The following is an 18,878-nucleotide window of genomic DNA, read 5'->3' as shown; positions in this document are numbered from 1 at the left end:
TGTTCTAGTTCTTGTATTGCCTGGGATTCCACTGTTGAAGATGATGGTTTAAAGCGTTTATTAGCAGTGTGGTCATCCGCAAAGCCGTAAACTGAAATCGATGGCGGAATAACATCAAACAGTGTCCCAGCATATGTCAAATAGAACCACGGTCCTAAGCAACTCCCTTGTGGAACGCTACAATGTAACTGGTGTGGAAAGGACATGACTGAATTGACACTTACACGGCAACTTCTGGGGCGCAGATAGGAATCAACCCAGCTCAGTACTGTTCCACAAACGCCATACTGCTTGTTCAACACATCAACGAGAATGTCATGGTCTACAGTATCAAAGGCGGCGCTGAGATCGATGGCAATTAGCGTTGTAACTTCTTTCGTTTCCATAGCATCCAGTAAATCATTTACTAGACGTAACAGTGCTGATTCACAAGAATGGTTTTTCCTGTAAGCAGACTGGTTTTTGGGTAGAAGGTTGTGTTCATTTACATGATCGTTGAGTCTGAACAGAGCTGCTTTTTCAGTTAGTTTTGACAAAAACGAGGGGTTACTAACAGGCCTGTAGTTTGCAAATTCAAGTTCGAGTCCCACTTTCTACAACAAAGGTCTTACAATTGCTTGTTTCCATTTTGTTGGAAAAATGCCGTCACGCAACGACAAATTTACTAATTTGGTAATAACAGGTAATAGTTCATCTAAGTACGATTTTAGCACTTTTGTTGGCAGAATATCAAGTTCACATGATTTCGTCTGTAGTTGGTTTATAAGTTTTCTAACTTCTTCCTCACTCAGATCTTTAAGACTGTCAAAACGAGGAATATTTTTTTCACATGGTTGAAAATAATCGAATCGAAATGTTTCAACGATTCTCTTATAAAAGAAGCTTTGGAAGTATATTTTTTCTAGTCAAACATTCATTGGCAAAATTTTTAAATGGTACGGGGAAAACTAGTACTGATAACATATTGTGTTGGTAGTTAATACTAGTACATGTGTATACTGTAAATGTTTTTCTCCTACAAATTCAAATGAAATCTAGTCAAATTGGACCAGTTAGACCACCTTATTCAACTTGCAATTGTATATATCCGAGGAATCCGCATCTTGAAAACCCTCCCGCCGTGTGCAGTCGGACCAGATACAAACGTAGTGTTTAATTTAACAATATTTTTGTACAAAGAAACACATGCATACATCACATTTATAGAAGCATACGTACAAATGCACACATAAGAGTTGGGCCTAAAGTTATTAAAACATTACTAACCCCGCCCCCCACCCCCCACCCTCCCTCCAAAAAAGGAAAAAAAATCTAACAGGCAATGCCTTGTTCCTATAACGCTGCCTCCCCAAATCACAACTCACAGCAAGCGGACGTGCACACGACCAACACACACACATACAGGGACAAAACGAACAAATAAAGGAACACAGTGGAGCACCGCTTCGGAACGGTCAGTGGCAAAAACACCACTGGGAAGCTAAAACCGGTTTATGGTGCGCACCTAACCTCACTTTTACCCCAGCCATGTTCCAAAGTCACGGGACAGTGTATATAAAAGTAATCTACGCCAGGTGAATCCCTAACACACGCATAGGCAACAGAAGCCGACTACTCTTACCAGAAATAACGGTAACGACGGAATTGTTGTTCTAACATCTGTCACTAAATCTGCGCCCCCCCATATCATGATCCATACTATAGCCAGCTTGATTGTATTGAAGTACAATTGAAATGTAGATTACGTTTCACGGACATTGTATGTTTTTGAAGAAATGTACATGCCAACATGCAACACATGGCAATATCATTTCGTAATAATTTCAATGTGAATTTACAGTATAGACATTCAGTCTTTGCTTTAAAGACGCGCCACAAAATAACTGTATTCTTTTGTATTTCCATGATGGTAATTATACATGCTTTGCATGAAGAAAATGAGAAATAACAAGTATCTAGTTACAAATTGACAGTGGCATATATAAGGCCAAGACAATGTGTTTAATGTATAAATATATTATTAAATTAATGTAGTAGTATGCAAAGTACTTGATGTATTAAGGTGAGTTTAGACCACACTTTGTTTCTGCAGTGTAAGATAGTTATTATTCTATGTTTATAAAACTATACTGAAAAGAGAATGACTGAACAAATTTGCAGATAAGTTGTGAAAACATTATTTCAGAGAGGGCCTAAATTGTCCACCTGTCATTTTGTAGAATAGCTGTATTATCAAAATGATTTGCACGAAGTTCATGGGGGTGGGGGGGAAGTAGGTCACTAGGCCGTGGTCGGTCTTTAAGTAAGCGATATATTAAATTAGATTGGCGATATTTCTTGTTCTCTTTAAAGATATTAGGAAACAGAGCTGTCACTAATGATGCCCCCACAGCACCTTGAACTTTGACCTGGTGACCCCAAAGTCAGTAGGGGTGGTATACTCAATAAGTACTATCAGCATAAGTACTATCAGCATGTGAAGTTTGAAGGTCCTGGGTGAAGTGGTTCGTGAGTAAAGTGCCTTCATGCAAAAATTTAACGTTGGCCCCTGTGACCTTGACCTTTGACCTGGTGACCCCAAAGTCAGTAGGGGTGGTGTACTCATTAAGTACTATCAGCATGTGAAGTTTGAAGGTCCTGGGTGAAGTGGTTCACGAGTAAAGTGCATTCGTGCAAGAAGTTAACATTGGCGCCTGTGACCTTGACCTTTGACCTGGTGACCCCAAAGTCTGTAGGGGTGGTGTACTCAGTAAGAACTATCAGCATGTGAAGTTTGAAGGTCCTGGGTGCAGTGGTTCGCGAGTAAAGTGCCTTCATGCAAAATGTTAATGTTGGCCCCTGTGACCTTGACCTTTGACCTGGTGACCCTAAAGTCAGTAGGGGTGGTGTACTCAATAAGTACTATCAGCAAGTGTAGTTTAAGGGTCCTGCGTGCAGTGGTTTGCGAGTAAAGTGCCTTCATGCAAAAAGTTAACGTTGGCCCCTGTGACCTTGACCTTTGACCTGGTGACCCCAAAGTCAGTAGGGGTGGTGTACTCAATAAGTACTATCAGCAAGTGAAGTTTGAAGGTCCTGGGTGCAGTGGTTCGAGAGTAAAGTGCCTTCATGCAAAAAGTTAACGTTGGCCCCTGTGACCTTGACCGTTGACCTGGTGACCCCAAAGTCAGTAGGGGTGGTGTACTCAATAAGTACTATCAGCATGTGAAGTTTGAAGGTCCTGGGTGCAGTGGTTCGCGAGTAATGTGCCTTCATGCAAAAAGTTAACGTTGTGACGAACAAACGAACTAACGAACGGACGGACAGTTGAAAATTAATATGCCTCCCTTCGGGGGCATAAAAACTATTGATTCAGTAGCTTATTAAGCGGAAGGAATTAAATCGTCTTGGTTACGTTTTATGTTTCCTTATTTTACATTTTATACAGTTAATAAAATATTAAATAGCTTTTTGGTTTCATACTATTCCAGTTGATTTCTTTCTTCAGCAATCAGCAATGAAAAAAGACACAAATTACTGTTATAACGAGTCTGAAAATTTGTTTCCGACAACATTCGTACACAATGCGTAGTCGGAACAAGTTTCATACCTTTTTATACCAACACTTTCGTAAATCTGGCCATACTCTTTATCAGGTAACAATTCAGCCAGTAGAGCAAATCGTATATGATATAAATTCCACCTCTGGTTTTTAAATTAAAGTCAGACATTTAGCAGAATTCAAATGGATAAAAAATTCACAGTCACCGTTTCCGTGGAGGACTAAATGATAAGCCCGCCCACTTAGCTCAATAGGGAGAGTGCAGATCTACGGATCGCAGGGTCGCGAGTTCGATCTCCGGGCGGGGCGTATGTTCTCTGTGACGATTGTGACATAGTGTCGGATATCATTCGTCCTCCACCTCTGATTCAAGTGGGGAACTTGGCAGTTACTTGCGGAGAAAAAGTTTGTACAAAGAAACACATGCATATATCACATTTACAGAAGCATACGTACAAATGCACACATAAGAGTTGGGCCTTAAGTTATTAAAACATTACTAACCCCCCACCCCCACCCCCCTCCCTCCAAAAAAGGAAAAAAAAACCTAACAGGCAATGCCTTGTTCCTATAACGCTGCCTCCCCAAATCACAACTCACAACAGGCAGACATGCACACGACCAACACACACACATACAGGGACAAAACGAACAAATAAAGGAACACAGTGGAGCACCGCTTCGGAACGGTCGGTGGCAAAAACACCACCGGGGAGCTAAAACCGGTTTATGGTGCGCACCTAACCTCACTTTTACCCCAGCCATGTTCCAAAGTCACGGGGCAGTGTAAATAAAAGTAATCTACGCCAGGTGAATCCCTAACACACGCATAGGCAACAGAAGCCGACTACTCTTACCAGAAATAACGGTAACGACGGAATTGTTGTTCTAACATCTGTCACTAAATCTGCGCCCCCAATATCATGATCCATACTATAGCCAGCTTGATTGTATTGAAGCAATGGAAATGTAGATGTTAAGATACGTTTCACGGACATTGTATGTTTTTGAAGAAATGTACATGCCAACATGCAACACATGACAATATCATTTCGTAATAATTTCAATGTGAATTTGCAGTATAGACATTCAGTCTTTGCTTTAAAGACGCGCCATAAAATAACTGTATTCTTTTGTATTTCCATGATGGTAATTATACATGCTTTGCATGAAGAAAATGAGAAATAACAAGTATCTAGTTACAAATTGACAGTGACATATATAAGGCCAAGACAATGTGTTTAATGTCTAAATATATTATTATATTAATGTAGTAGTATGCAAAGTACTTGATGTATTAAGGTGAGTTTAGACCACACTTTGTTTCTGCAGTGTAAGATAGTTATTATTCTATGTTTATAAAACTATACTGAAAAGAGAATGACTGAACAAGTTTGCAGATGAAGTTGTGAAAACATTATTTCAGAGAGGGCCTAAATTGTCCACCTGTCATTTTGTAGAATAGCTGTATTATCAGAATGATTTGCACGAAGTTCATGTGCGGGGGAGTAGGTCACTAGGCCGTGGTCGGTCTTTAAGTAAGCAATATATTAAATCAGATTGGCGATATTACTTGTTCTCTTTAAAGATATTAGGAAACAAGTGCTGTCACTAATGGTGACAAATGCCCCCACAGCACCTTGCTGAGTTAAGTGCATTCATGCAAGAAGTTAACATTGGCCCCTGTGACCTTGACCTTTGACCTGGTGACCCCAAAGTCAGTAGGGGCGGTATATTCAATAAGTACTATCAGCATGTGAAGTTTGAAGGTCCTGGGTGCAGTGGTTCGCAAGTAAAATGCCTTCATGCAGAATGTTAATGTTGGCCCCTGTGACCTTGACCTTTGACCTGGTGACCCTAAAGTCAGTCGGGGTGGTGTACTCAATAAGTACTATCAGCATGTGAAGTATGAAGGTCCTGGGTGCAGTGGTTCGCGAGTAAAGTGCCTTCATGCAAAAAGTTAACGTTGGCCCCTGTGACCTTGACCTTTGACCCCAAAGTCAGTAGGGGTGGTGTACTCAATAAGTACTATCAGCATGTGAAGTATGAAGGTCCTGGGTGCAGTGGTTCGCGAGTAAAGTGCCTTCATGCAAAAAGTTAATGTTGGCCCCTGTGACCTTGACCTTTGACCTGGTGACCCCAAAGTCAGTAGGGGTGGTGTACTCAATAAGTACTATCAGCAAGTGAAGTTTGAAGGTCCTGGGTGCAGTGGTTCGCGAGTAACGTGCCTTCATGCAAAAAGTTAATGTTGTGACGAACTAACGAACGGACGGCTAGTTGAAAGTTAATATACTATTGATTCAGTAGGTTATTAAGCGGAAGGAATTAAATCGTCTTGGTTACGTTTTATGTTAATGTGCCTTCATGCAAAAAGTTAACGTTGTGACGAACAAACGAACTAACGAACGGACGGACAGTTGAAAATTAATATGCCTCCCTTCGGGGGCATAAAAACTATTGATTCAGTAGCTTATTAAGCGGAAGGAAATAAATCGTCTTGGTTACGTTTTATGTTTCCTTATTTTACATTTTATACAGTTAATAAAATATTAAATAGCTTTTTGGTTTCATTCTATTCCAGTTGATTTCTTTCTTCAGCAATCAGCAATGAAAAAAGACACAAATTACTGTTATAACGAGTCTGAAAATTTGTTTCTGAGAACATTCGTAAACAATGCGTAGTCAGAACAAGTTTCATACCTTTTTATACCAACACTTTCATAAATCTGGACATACTCTTTATCAGGTAACAATTCAGCCAGTAGAGCAAATCGTATATGATATAAATTCCACCTCTGGTTTTTAAATTAAAGTCAGACATTTAGCAGAATTCAAATGGATAAAAAATTCACAGTCACCGTTTCCGTGGAGGACTAAATGATAAGCCTGCCCACTTAGCTCAATAGGGAGAGTGCAGATCTATGGATCGCGGGGTCGCGAGATCGATCTCCGGGCGGGGCGTATGTTCTCCGTGACAATTTGATAAAAGACATAGTGTCGGTTATCATTCGTCCTCCACCTCTGATTCAAGTGGGGAAGTTGGCAGTTACTTGCGGAGAAAAAGTTTGTACTGGTACAGAATCCAGGAACACTGGTTAGGTTAACTGCCCGCCGTTACATAACTGTAATACTGTTGAAAAACGGCGTTAAACCCAAAACAATTAATTTTAAACTAAATGATAATATATATCAAGACGGTAATATCTCTAAAAACCCTGATATTGATATCTTTTCTATTTTAAACATCGGAAAACATAAATCTAGGTCTCATGGAATAAATTGCAATGGTAATATGAAGCGCAAATCTATATAGTCAATATGTCTGTTGCAGACCTTAATTTAATCAGTCTTTCAAACACTCAATGCTTTCTCGTCTCACATCTTTATCTGTACAGTCTATTAAAAAACTTAGACGAGGAAGCGGACTAGTATGTTATTCAAACACATCCTTTTTACACTGTATCGTATCTTATTTAAAGTTACACAAAACACATTCTCCGTCCACATATTGACACTTAATCTGACCATGACAGACATTTTCAGAAGCAGGTCATGTCATCACTGGTAATTTTGATATTATCAAAAACCGCGTATACGTAATTTATTCTTTAAAGGGCCGAAATACAGAATTCCTTCAAATATTGATTTTGATGCTTGTCGTGGTCAGATTGCGGAATCCATCGAAACTTTTTGTGTTAAATGCTGCCGTCGTGAGAATGCTGATCCCAATGCATTATTGTCTTGGAAATGTAATATTTTTAACATTGTCGATTCTCGTATAAAAATTTACAAAACAAATGAACACCTACTTCCACCTAAACCTAAGTTTACTTCAAGACATCTGAAAAAGGAAATCCAAGAATTTCATTCAAAGTATGTTTTAGTTCCAGCAGACAAGGCGGCCAACAATATTATCATCATCTGACGCCTACATTACATGTATATTAATGCTTTACGAAACGAACTGAACAGTACTAAAGCTTATACTTTGAGTCCTTCTGTTGAAAAACATCTGGTCAATGATTACATCACTGAAGTTTCTAATTTGAAAGTTCGTATTGATGACCAGCAATTTAAACTTCCACCTATGTATTGGATTCCTAAATTACATAAACAACCATATGAAGCTCGTTTTATCGCTAATTCAAGCTCTTGTACCACTACAAACATTTCAAAATTATTAACATCATGCCTTACTGCTGCAAAAGCCCACGTGAAAAGATACTGTGATAAAGTAAAAGAAAACTCAGGTAAACAACTATTTTGGTCGGTAAAAAATTCTGACGAACTCCTGGATAAGTTTGGAATTAATAATTACAAGGTGTCTTTATTCAGTACATACGATTTTTCTACATTGTATACCACTTTACAACATAATTTAATACATGCAAAACTAACTGCCCTAAAAACTTTGCCAGGAAAAACGCTACATTTCTCGCTTGCAATTTCGATAAAGCATTTGTTACTAGTTGCATAGTTAAAAATTGTGATATGTGGACCTGTGACGAAGTTTGTAAAACCCTTCCCTTTTTATTGAACAATATTCATGTCAGGATTTGGAATGCAGTTTTCAGACAAGTAATTGGTATTCCAACGGGAAGAAATTGTGCACCCCTTGTCGCAGATTTGTTTTTATATTATGAAAGAGATTTTACGATGAACCTTTGTCCAGATGAGCAGGCAGACATTATTACTGCATTTAATAATAAATCAAGCAATCTGGATGATATTCTTAATATGGATAATCCATTTTTTGCTCAATTGTTGGATTCTATTTATCCTCAGGAGCTCCAGTTAAATAACACTAACAATTTGGATACTACTGTTTTGTTTCTAAATTTACATCTCTCTATTTATGACGATTTTATACATACCAAAATTTATGACAAGAGGGATTTTAATTTAAGTATTGTAAATTTCCTCCATTTGGATGGGGATGTACCCGAGGTAACATCTTATGGGACATATATTTCTCAATTAGTTCCGTTTGCAAGAGTGTAGTCATATTGAGGATTTCAATGAAAATAAACAATGTATTACAAATAAGCTTCTTCAACAAGGCTACAGTTTTCATGAATTACGTGAATACTTTGCTAAATAGTACTTTGGTTTTAAAATATGACAGTAACTTAATGACACTTCTGTAATAAGATATATTAACACCAGATTTTTAACCTGAAACTGAATAATTTGATTATCTGATTTGATTTAGGTTTTACGGTGCACCAACATAGTATAGGTTACATGGCACCAAACAGGACTACAAATTTTGGTTTCACATCTCATTTACATTGAAATAAAAACATGAGGTATGGAATCAAATTTTTTATACCTGCTGGAATCACAGAGTTACAGCAAAACCAAGTGTTAAGACCCTATTAGTCGCCTCTTACGATCATGCAAGGGTAACACAGTGGTTCCAATTCTTTTCATACACAGATCGTCCCAGAACCACATGAGGCTAATAATTTGATTAAACGCCTATTTCTATACAATGACATATTCAATGGCGTTGTACATAATAATAATAACTTTATTTAAACAAACAGTTATGACAGCACCCTGCCCCCTGAGGCCCTATTGCCGAATACCAGTGCTTAAAGCCTAGCCTTACATGGTACGCCCAGACAGGCTGCATATAGAGGTTTGAATCAAACCCCCTAGTTAATGGTGCCATCACTTATTATTTAAAAAATAGAAATACTACACACTACCCTACCCATAGAGCCTGTACCAGCAAGTACATTTAATTTAATAAACCTTGAAAATATAAATGCTGAAATGTAAAAACTTTTACAAAAATTTAACAAGAGGGTCATGATGACCCTATATCGCTCACCTGTTAAACTTGGCCTTGGAATCATCAAGATAAACATTCTGACCAAGTTTCATGAAGATAGGGTCATAAATACGGCCTCTACAGTGTTAACAAGCTTTTCCTTTGATTTGAGCGGGTGACCTAGTTTTTGACCCCACATGACCCAGTTTCGAACTTGGCCTAGGAATCATCAAGATAAACATTCTGACCAAGTTTCATGAAGATAGGGTCATAAATGTGGCCTCTAGGGTGTTAACAAGCTTTCCCTTTGATTTGATCTGGTGACCTAGTTTTTGACCCCACATGACCCAGTTTCGAAGATAAACATTCTGTGAAAGTTTGTATCAAATCAAAGCATAAATGAAACCTCTATATGGCTGAAAGGGCCAGAACAGAAAATTTTGCCCCTTTCAGGGGCAGTAGCTCTAAAACCCATGATGGAATCTAGCCGGTTTTCAAAAGAAACCGAGATATATTGTGACTTAAGTTGTGTGTAAGTGTGGTTAAAATGGAATGTAAATTGTCATTTCTATCGTGTTCACAGGGTAAAAATTAACAAATTTCGGCTCTTTCAGGGGTCAATCAGGGGATGTAACTCCGGAACTTATGACTGGATCTGACGGATTCATCATGGGATCCAAGATCTATTGTTGTTAAAGATATTTTGCAAGTTTGTATCAAATCAAACCATAAATGAAGTCTCTATATGGCTGCAAAAGCCAAAATAGCAAATTTTGGCCCTTTAAGGGGCCATAACTCTGGAACCCATAATGGGATCTGGCTAGTTTTCGACAGGAACAGAGATATTATGCCAATATAAGTTGTGTGCAAGTTTGATTAAAATCTATTGCAAAATGTGGTCTCTATCGTGTTCACAAGCCAAAATAGCAAATTTTGGCCCTTTAAGGGGCCATAACTCTGGAACCAATGATGAGATCTGGCCAGTTTTCAAAAGGAACCGAGATATTATGCCGATACAAGTTGTGTGCAAGTTTGATTAAAATCGGTTACAAAATGTGGTCTCTATCGTGTTCACAAAAGCTCACCTTGTCACTACGTGACAGGTGAGCTAAAAAACTATCATCTGCTGTTATCGCATATAAAACAAGAGCACTGCAATGCAAAGCCATTTACGCCCGAAGGTATGACCTTTGACCCCTAAGTGTGACCTAGACCTAGAAGCAAGCCATTCAGAACATGCGCTCTGCACGTCGCCTTGATGTGGTGAACATTTGTGCCAAGTTTCTTTAAAATCCTTAAAGCAGTTGAAGAGCTACAGAGCGGACACGAAACATAGTCAAATGACATTTGACCCCTAAGTGTGACCTTGACCTTGAAGCGAGCCATCCAGAAACTGCGCTCTGCATGTTGTCTCGATGTGGTGAACATTTGTGTCAAGTTTCTTCGAAACCCTTCAAGGGGTTCAGGTATTACCTTTGACCCCTACGTGTGACCTTGACTTTGAAGTGAGCCATCCGAAACATGCGTCTTGATGTGGTGAACATTTGTGCCAAGTTTCTTTAAAATCCTTCAAGCAGTTCAAGAGTTACAGTCTAGCGTACATGAAACAAAGTCATATGACCTTTGACACCTAAGTGTGACCTTGACTTTGAACGAACCATCCAGAACATGCGCTCTGCACATCGTCTTGATGTGGTGAACATTTGTGTCAAGTTTCTTCGAAATTCTTCAAGGGGTTCAAGAGTTACAGAGCAGACACAAAATTGCTAACAGACGGACGGACACTGGCGTCATAACATAATACGTCCCTTCTGGCGTATAACAAGGGGTTTTCAAACTTAGAAGATTTTGGGTCATGGCAATTTTCTAATTGTATTTAGTAAAATTATTGAACTTTTATTAAAAGAGGTTATGACCCAGCTGTTTTTGAGACACACTGCATTTTTGGTGTTCAGCCCTTTAACAGTTGGTCCTTTTTGATAGTGTTTGATGGAAAAGGCGGAGGTCTCTATCATAGGTGTTTCTTACATCCTACTTGGACTGAGCTATTTTGATTTCTGTCTTCTGGCCTGTTTCGTAAGACCCTTAAGGGTGTTTCCTTTGTTGCTCCTTCTGCAAAGACAATGAGTACATGCGTTTTACGTTCTTAAGAATTGCTTTTTATATAAACATACAAGAGCACTTTTGTGTTTTACATAACATGCCTTCTGTTGCAAATGCGTATATGTAAGGGTTTCACCTGGCGGGGATAACTTTTATTTTCACTGTCCTGTGACTTTGAAACATGGTGGGGGGTAAAAGTGAGGTTATGTGCACCATAAACTGGTTTTAACTCCAGAGTGGTGGTTTTGCCACTGACCGTTCAAAGACGGTACCCCACTGTGTTCCTTTATTTGTTCGTTTTGCCCTAGTGTGTTTGCTCTGTGTGAGTGTGTGAGTGTTGGTCGTGTGCATGGACGCACGCTGGGTTTATGTTTTGGGAGACTGCGTTTTTGGAACGTGGCTTTCCCTATTGGATATTTACCCTGCACTTGTCTGAACCCTGTATCAAGTTGTTTCAAAACTCTGGCCAGTTACAAATTTTCTTGTTTGGCATTGGGACCTCGTGGGCACTAAACCAGATCAAATTAATTTTTAAAGCATGTATGAGCATATATATTGTTACATGTATCAATTCATAACTGAAATATAAAGATTTCACAATACCCAGAATGTCGGAAGCTAAGCGAAGTATAGCAACTGGAATGTTGTAAGAGGGCCTTTCTTGTCATCAACGTTTGGTTCTAATTGTTTCAGGCTGACGGATGAAGTGCATGATTTTCCTATGTCAGACAGACCACGTGCAAACTGTCTGTATCATGACACTTCACTGCCGCCAGATACATATATGTTGGGCACATACGCACCGTCATTTGTGTCATCCAGATTGGAACATGGTTTTATTTTCTATGAGTATCAGTTCAGCAGCCATGTTGGAACATTTAAATAAACCTGACAGAGGACCATGCTAGGATGGTACTGACCAAGTTTGGTGCAATTCTGACCACTAGTTACAGAGGATATGTCATCAGAAGAAAAGTTTAGACAGATGGATGAATGTATGGATAGCGAGTGATTACAATAGCTTATCCCAAGTGTTCTGTACTCAGGTGGGCTTAAAATGTAAAATATCTAATGCTAATACAGTACATCATATAACAAATACTGTGGCTAGATGCTAAAAAACTTTCCTACAACAAGATTCCTGTAACACATTTTTAATTATCAAACAACAAATTATTGGTCAATTTTCTGGGGCAGCAGGTATCAATGTTAAACAAGTAACAACTACCCAGTTTAGGACTTGTGATACAGAATACCAGCGATTCACAATATATCACATTATTACAAGACTTCTTAAATAAATCCATGCAGTCCTTAGTTTGTGGTTCTGACCAGAGTATAGTCAAGTCAAAACTTGAAGAAAATGGGTACGAAAAATTATTTCTGCTTGTTATCTAATAAAACACTTAATGGCTGGTTTGTTGTCAAAAGTCAAAACTATTTGCCTTCATTCCTTTTGTATTTGGGGAAATAGTTATGAGTTTTGGCCAGCAAGCTATTTAATAAGTCTATAATGCGAGCCCACAAATTGTGTTTCATGGTATATCTGGCGAGCCCACAAATTGTGTGTCATGGTATATCTGGAGGTTCTTCATCTGAATCAAACTCGGCATCGTCATCTTTAATCCAGGATCCTGTCCAATCCTTCTTCCAACCTGACCTGAAACACATGGAAACCAAAATTTTACAAAAATAGATAAACATTGTGCAGGAATTGTCAACATCTTAACTACTGTGAAATCATTAAATATATCTGGAGGCCAAATCAGTTCATGACTGAGTCAAACCATGAAATTAAGTCCCAACCCAATAACTACAACTATCATGCAGATTATGTTCAGAAAGTTTAAATACGTAAGCACATGTCCTCAAGTAATAGGCATTTTGGCAAAAAAAAAAATTAAGCCAGCAACATAAAATGATTTAATAGTTTGTGTTTTTTATTTATTTTTTTTTTGCTCTCAGTGCAGGCCTTCTATTTTTTGACAGCTTTTAATCATATAGTATTATTACCACTTTTGTATTGTTAGTTTGTTACACCTTCTGTTGTACAGTCCACATCATATATGCGACCACCTTTATCACAGAAAATGACCAGATTTTTCCTTTATGTTTAAATATTACATTTGACAAATGAACATAAAAACAACATGGTACCTGGTCTTCGTTGTCACTTTGATATTTTAGAGACACTTGATAGATTTTAATGAAATGAAACATCTTCAGTTATTTTTGCAACTGAGCACAAAAAGGACAGTCGTGATCTGGCATTTTAGCAAATTGCATCAAGACCATTCTATAAAGCGACCACATTTTGGTAGTCCCTTGAGTGGTCATTTAATACAATGTCTACTTATTATTATCAATATTGTTAATAGTATATGAGCCGCGCCATGAGAAAATCAACATAGTGGGTTTGCGACCAGCATGGATCCAGACCAGCCTGCGCATCTGCGCAGTCTGGTCAGGATCCATGCTGTTCGCTAACAGGTTCTCTAATTGCAATAGGCTTTGAAAGTGAACAGCATGGATCCTGACCAGACTGCGCGGATGCGCAGGCTGGTCTGGATCCATGCTGGTCGCAAACCCACTTTGTTGATTTTCTCATGGCACGGCTCAATTATTATTCTCGTTATAATATATTTACTCAGGACTCTTTTTATGCCTAAATAAACATGCTTTATACAATACATTCTAAAATACAGGTCTACAACTGTAAAGAAGAAACTTCCTTTAAACTAAAAACAGCATGTAATTTTTGTATCTAGAAAAAGGGCTAAGGTGAGCCTTCTACACTTGTGGTGCTTTTGTTGCAAAGTGGAAAGGTCACTGGTCTAAAATCACTTTCTCACAAGTCACTGTTGGTTCATTCCAAACCTACTCGGTGTGTAGAATTAGATAACCATCAATCCATTAATTACAACAAGAAGCTGCTTTCAATAAACGTTTGATGCCCCCGGTGGCATCCTTGTCGATACAAAGCAACCAAAGTCCAAAACAAGGTCAAGTTCAAGGTCAAGGGTCAAACTGAGGTCAGGTGATGTCTGAAGATGAGGAATGGTCACAGGTTACATCTGCATTAGTATCAAGTCATTCTAGTAAGGTGTATTGATGCTAGACGAAACGGTTCCATTTGGTTAACCTCGTACGGACGGACGAACAGACAAATGGACAGACGGACGAACGGATGGACAGGACAATCACTATATGCCTCCCGCATCAGTAGATGCCAGGGGCATAAAAAGCCCTTAACTTATTAAGAAAGAGAGATATGTAGAAAATATCTTATACAGATAAACCTTCTTACCTCTGAGTGTACTAGATATATCATGTTTTATTTGTTTGCTTTTGCTGGGTTTTATTTTTAATGTCACACCACTAAAATTGGTATCATATTCATTGTTATTTTTCATCTTTACTGATGGAGAGGGACTTCAGGTACCTATCAGAAGATAATTACAGTTACTGCCAGACAGACAACATCCCAGTATCTTTGATCCAATGATCATGTGTTTAATATTTTAAAAACCAGATTTTGTGAAGAATCTATAAAACAGTTCTAGAGGACTTGCTGTTTTTACTGAGAAAAGTGTTAAATTATTCCTACAAACAAAGGCAATACAATAAAACACCAAGCTGTTTACCCTAAAGCTTTCAAGTATTTCTCAGCTTTCTCCCTCTTTTCTGTGCAGGATCCACCAGCAGTATTCTCTAATTTTACAGATTCTATTCTTATACTGTCATGTCCTTGTACTTTCTCTTCCTCTTTAGTGTCTGTCGAGCATTTGTGTAAAGGTTTCTCTACAGACTTCATCCTAAATGGCAATTTGCCTTTAAAGTCTTTATAAAATTCCCATGTCTGTGTGGGCAATACTGTTGGCTGGTTTATAGTTTTGTCAGATATTCCTCCATCCGTGTTTCTTAAAACACTGCTTGTCTCTTCTCTTTCTTTCTTTCTTGACAGATAATACTTATTGTTATGTTCAGCATTTGACTGTCCAACAAGTTTATGAACATTTCTAGCATTAACAACAGAATTTTCACTACAATTTCTGGATGCTGACCTATTTATGTACTGCATTTTAAAATCATGTTTACTTTCTACTGTAACAAATGACCTTGTGTTAAGTTTTCCACCAGCAAACTTGTCTCTATCTGAGTTTCCACCCATTCTAACATGGCCAGAGAAAGATTCTGGATTTTTTGTTGTGCAAAAACTGCTGAATCTGTTGCCAGGCAACTGGTTGCTAGTTGTTGTTTCTATAGTAACTGGAGATGCTGCTTTGTTGCAAGGAAATATATCAAAATCTATCACTGGTTTTCTGTCATAAGGTCTCCTTGGCTTCTTCATGCCCAAGACAGTGTTTTTGATGTCCTCTGTAGTACCAGTCTCTTCTTGACTCTGTTAAAAAAATCAACCTTTCCTTATTAGTATATTTAAAGAAAATTACTGTCAGCTTAAGGTAGTTCTGCAAGTTTGAAATGAATAGGAAACATCCATAAGTTGTCTTTTATCAATGGTACAAACTTCATATTTTGTACGCCATCCAATTTTTCTCTGCAAGATTAATCAGCAGAAATAATAAAGTCACAGAAAATGTCTTTCGGGGTAAACTGCTCCATTATGTTCCGACAGCACACTTCTAAATGTTAGCCATTTTAAATTATCACCATACAAGAAAGGTTGTTTGTATGGAAAAGGAGCATACTGGTAAAACTGACTGAAATTTACTCGTGAAATCAAGTTAACTCTAACAGCATAAGTAGTGTTAATTTTTTCACTGCTTTGAAAAAATTCCTGCCTCTAAATATGGATAAAAATCAGGAATCAAGGTAGTGGACCCCTTACGTATTCTTTGCGTGCAAATTTTAGCATTTTTTTGTTGTAATGAAAAAGCTAGTTTCTGTTAAGGATGCCAAATTAGCATACAAGAAAAGGTAATAACATGGAAATTGTCTATTGTCATTATAAATCCACTACCAAAAAGGAAACATTTGAACAAGGGTCTGTTACTTAGTATGAATGAGGCCAACAGACATCATTGTTTTTGGATGTGGGCATGTGAATAACAGAGCAAAAAAATTGTCATCATCTTCAAACATTGGACTTTCAATTGAATGTCACTTTTTATCAAATAACAAGCTGATTTGGATGACCTAGACTTGCTGAGTGCAAACTTAATGCAGTGAAGAATGCGCAAGCTAGGAACCAGTGTTTTCGTCCCACTATTAGTTTGATCCTGATATGAATAATATATCTAGCTGCTATACAAATGTGACCAGATTTACCACATGTTTTTCAATATTTCTTCATATAGTTAACATAAGTTACAAACTTCACTTTTAAATGGACTTTTTAACCATATTTAAGGACTTTTTAAGCACTTTTACCATTCACAGATAAATTTTAGTACTTTCCAAAACATTTTGACATTTACAAGGACTTTTTTAGAAAGAATATCATATATAAGCACTTTACAAGACTGTACCCGGACATCCCTGCAAAGCTTAGTTGAAAAGCATTAAGGGCTGAATACTCTCCTATAAGGTAGCAATTCATCTGACTTGACCTCAAAAACAGTAAGGGTCATCTACTGACCACTGGCATTCATCCTATGAAGTTTGACTTCTGCAGATCCAAGCCTTTTCCAGCTATTGAGTGGAAACATTTTCAATTTAAAGTTCAATTACTGATTGGAAACAAAAGTGCCTAAGATCAACAAACTAACCAAGACCAATCAACATGAGCAGAACAAATATACCCCCTCTTCTACAAAGGAGGGCATTAAATTGTGAAATTGCTAAAAAATCAGAAATCAAAATGTATGTACATTATTTATGTTTACCTGATTTGTAACTGTATGTCCAGATCTTGCCAGCTGTTCATGTTTTCTCTTTTTAATCAAATCTTCCAGCTCTTGTTTCTGCTGAGTGGCATATTCCATACCTACATAAAGAATGATAATTTTATACCAGGCAATAAGCAAACACAAATAAAAATCAGACACCTACTTACAGCTGATATTTGGAATTTTTGACCCGCTTGTCTTAAATATTCAAAATGCAGAACACAGGTATACATCTCCTTGAATAACAAGAGCTCGTCGAACACGAAATGCCCCCCTTAATGCATTCAGTAAGTGCACAAGGAACAGAAATTATATGCTCACTGTAAACAAAAGTTCTACCATTCTGGTTTAATCTGACCTTGACCTTTAACCTATTAACCTAACAAGAGATTACAGAGTGATCTTGGCGCCATCCACTGAGCCATTTTTGAATGTTCCAAATTTCAAGACTAGCTCAAGGTCAAAATCAAGGTCAAATTTCATTTCAGTACAAAACAATGTGTATGTGGTCCAAATTTGAAAGCTGTGACTTCAGAAATGTGAAAGCAGGTCACTAGATCAATTTCAAGGTAAAGTTCATTTCGGTAGACAAAACTATGCATGTGCTTCAAATTTGGAGGCTGTAGCTTGAGAAATGTGAAGGTAGGTAATAGATAAAAATCAATTTAAAATTTCAATTCAGAACACAAAAATATGCATGCAGTCCAAATTTGAAGCCTGTAGCTTGAGAAATGTGAAAGTAGGTCACTAGGTCAATCTCAAGATCAAAGTTCATTTCAGTACACAAAACTATGCATGTGGTTCAAATTTGAAGGTTGTAGCTTGAGAAATGTGAAAGTAGGTCACTAGGTCAGAATCAAGGTCAAATTTTATTTAAGAACACAAAACTATGCAAGTGGTCCAAATTTGAAGCCTGCACCTTCAGAAATGTGAAAGTAGGTCACTAGGTCAATCTCAAGATCAAAGTTCATTTCAGTACACAAAACAATGCTTGTGGTTCAAATTTGAAGGCTGTAGCTTGAGAAATGTGAAAGTAGGTCACTAGGTCAAAATCAAGGTCAAATTCTATTTTGGAACAAAAAACTATGCATGTGGCACAATTTGAAGCTGTACCTTCAAAAATGTGAAAGTAGGTCACTAGGTCAATAACAAGGTCAAAGTTTTTTTCGGTACACAAACCTATGCATGTGGTCCAAATTTGAAGGCTGTAGCTAAAGAAATGTGAAAGTAGGTCACTAGGTCAAGATCAAGGTCAACTCATGTCAAGGTTCATCTTGCCACTCAAAACTATACAAGTGGTCCAAATTTGAATGATGTAAGTTATGGACATGAAGATTCTAAGTTTTTCCCTATACAAGTCTATATGAACCATATGACCTCTGGGGCTGAGCCATATTTGACCCTAGAGGGATAATTTGAACAAACTTGGTAGAGAACCACTAAATGATGCTACATTACAAAATATCAAAGCCATAGTCTTTGTGGTTTGGACAAGAAGATTTTCAAAGTTTTTCCCTATATAAGTCTATGTAAACCATGTGACCCCCAGGGCGGAGCCATATTTGACCCTAGGGGAATAATTTGAACAATCTTAATAGAGGACCACTAG

General features: G+C 37.8%; 1 protein-coding gene across 2 annotated transcripts in view; it reads right to left on the bottom strand.

Moving 5' to 3' along the window:
- Positions 1–7,834: 7,834 nt before the first annotated feature.
- LOC123537174 (uncharacterized) overlaps positions 7,835–18,878 on the bottom strand; it is a 22,798-nt gene continuing 11,754 nt past the window's right edge. For both annotated transcript variants that reach the window (XM_045320785.2, XM_045320784.2), the window contains exons 5-7: positions 17,267–17,367; positions 15,065–15,822; positions 7,835–13,080 (exon numbers count right to left, since the gene is read on the bottom strand). In XM_045320785.2, coding sequence (XP_045176720.2) covers positions 12,990–13,080; positions 15,065–15,822; positions 17,267–17,367 — 950 coding nt within the window. In that variant the 3' untranslated portion in view covers positions 7,835–12,989. The remainder of the gene's footprint in view (positions 13,081–15,064; positions 15,823–17,266; positions 17,368–18,878) is intronic.

This window comes from Mercenaria mercenaria, chromosome 17, assembly GCF_021730395.1.
Source record: "Mercenaria mercenaria strain notata chromosome 17, MADL_Memer_1, whole genome shotgun sequence".
Taxonomy (NCBI): Eukaryota; Metazoa; Mollusca; class Bivalvia; order Venerida; family Veneridae; genus Mercenaria; species Mercenaria mercenaria.
The sequence above is the reverse complement of the archived record's forward strand: the minus strand, read 5'-3'. Positions and strand labels throughout refer to the sequence as shown.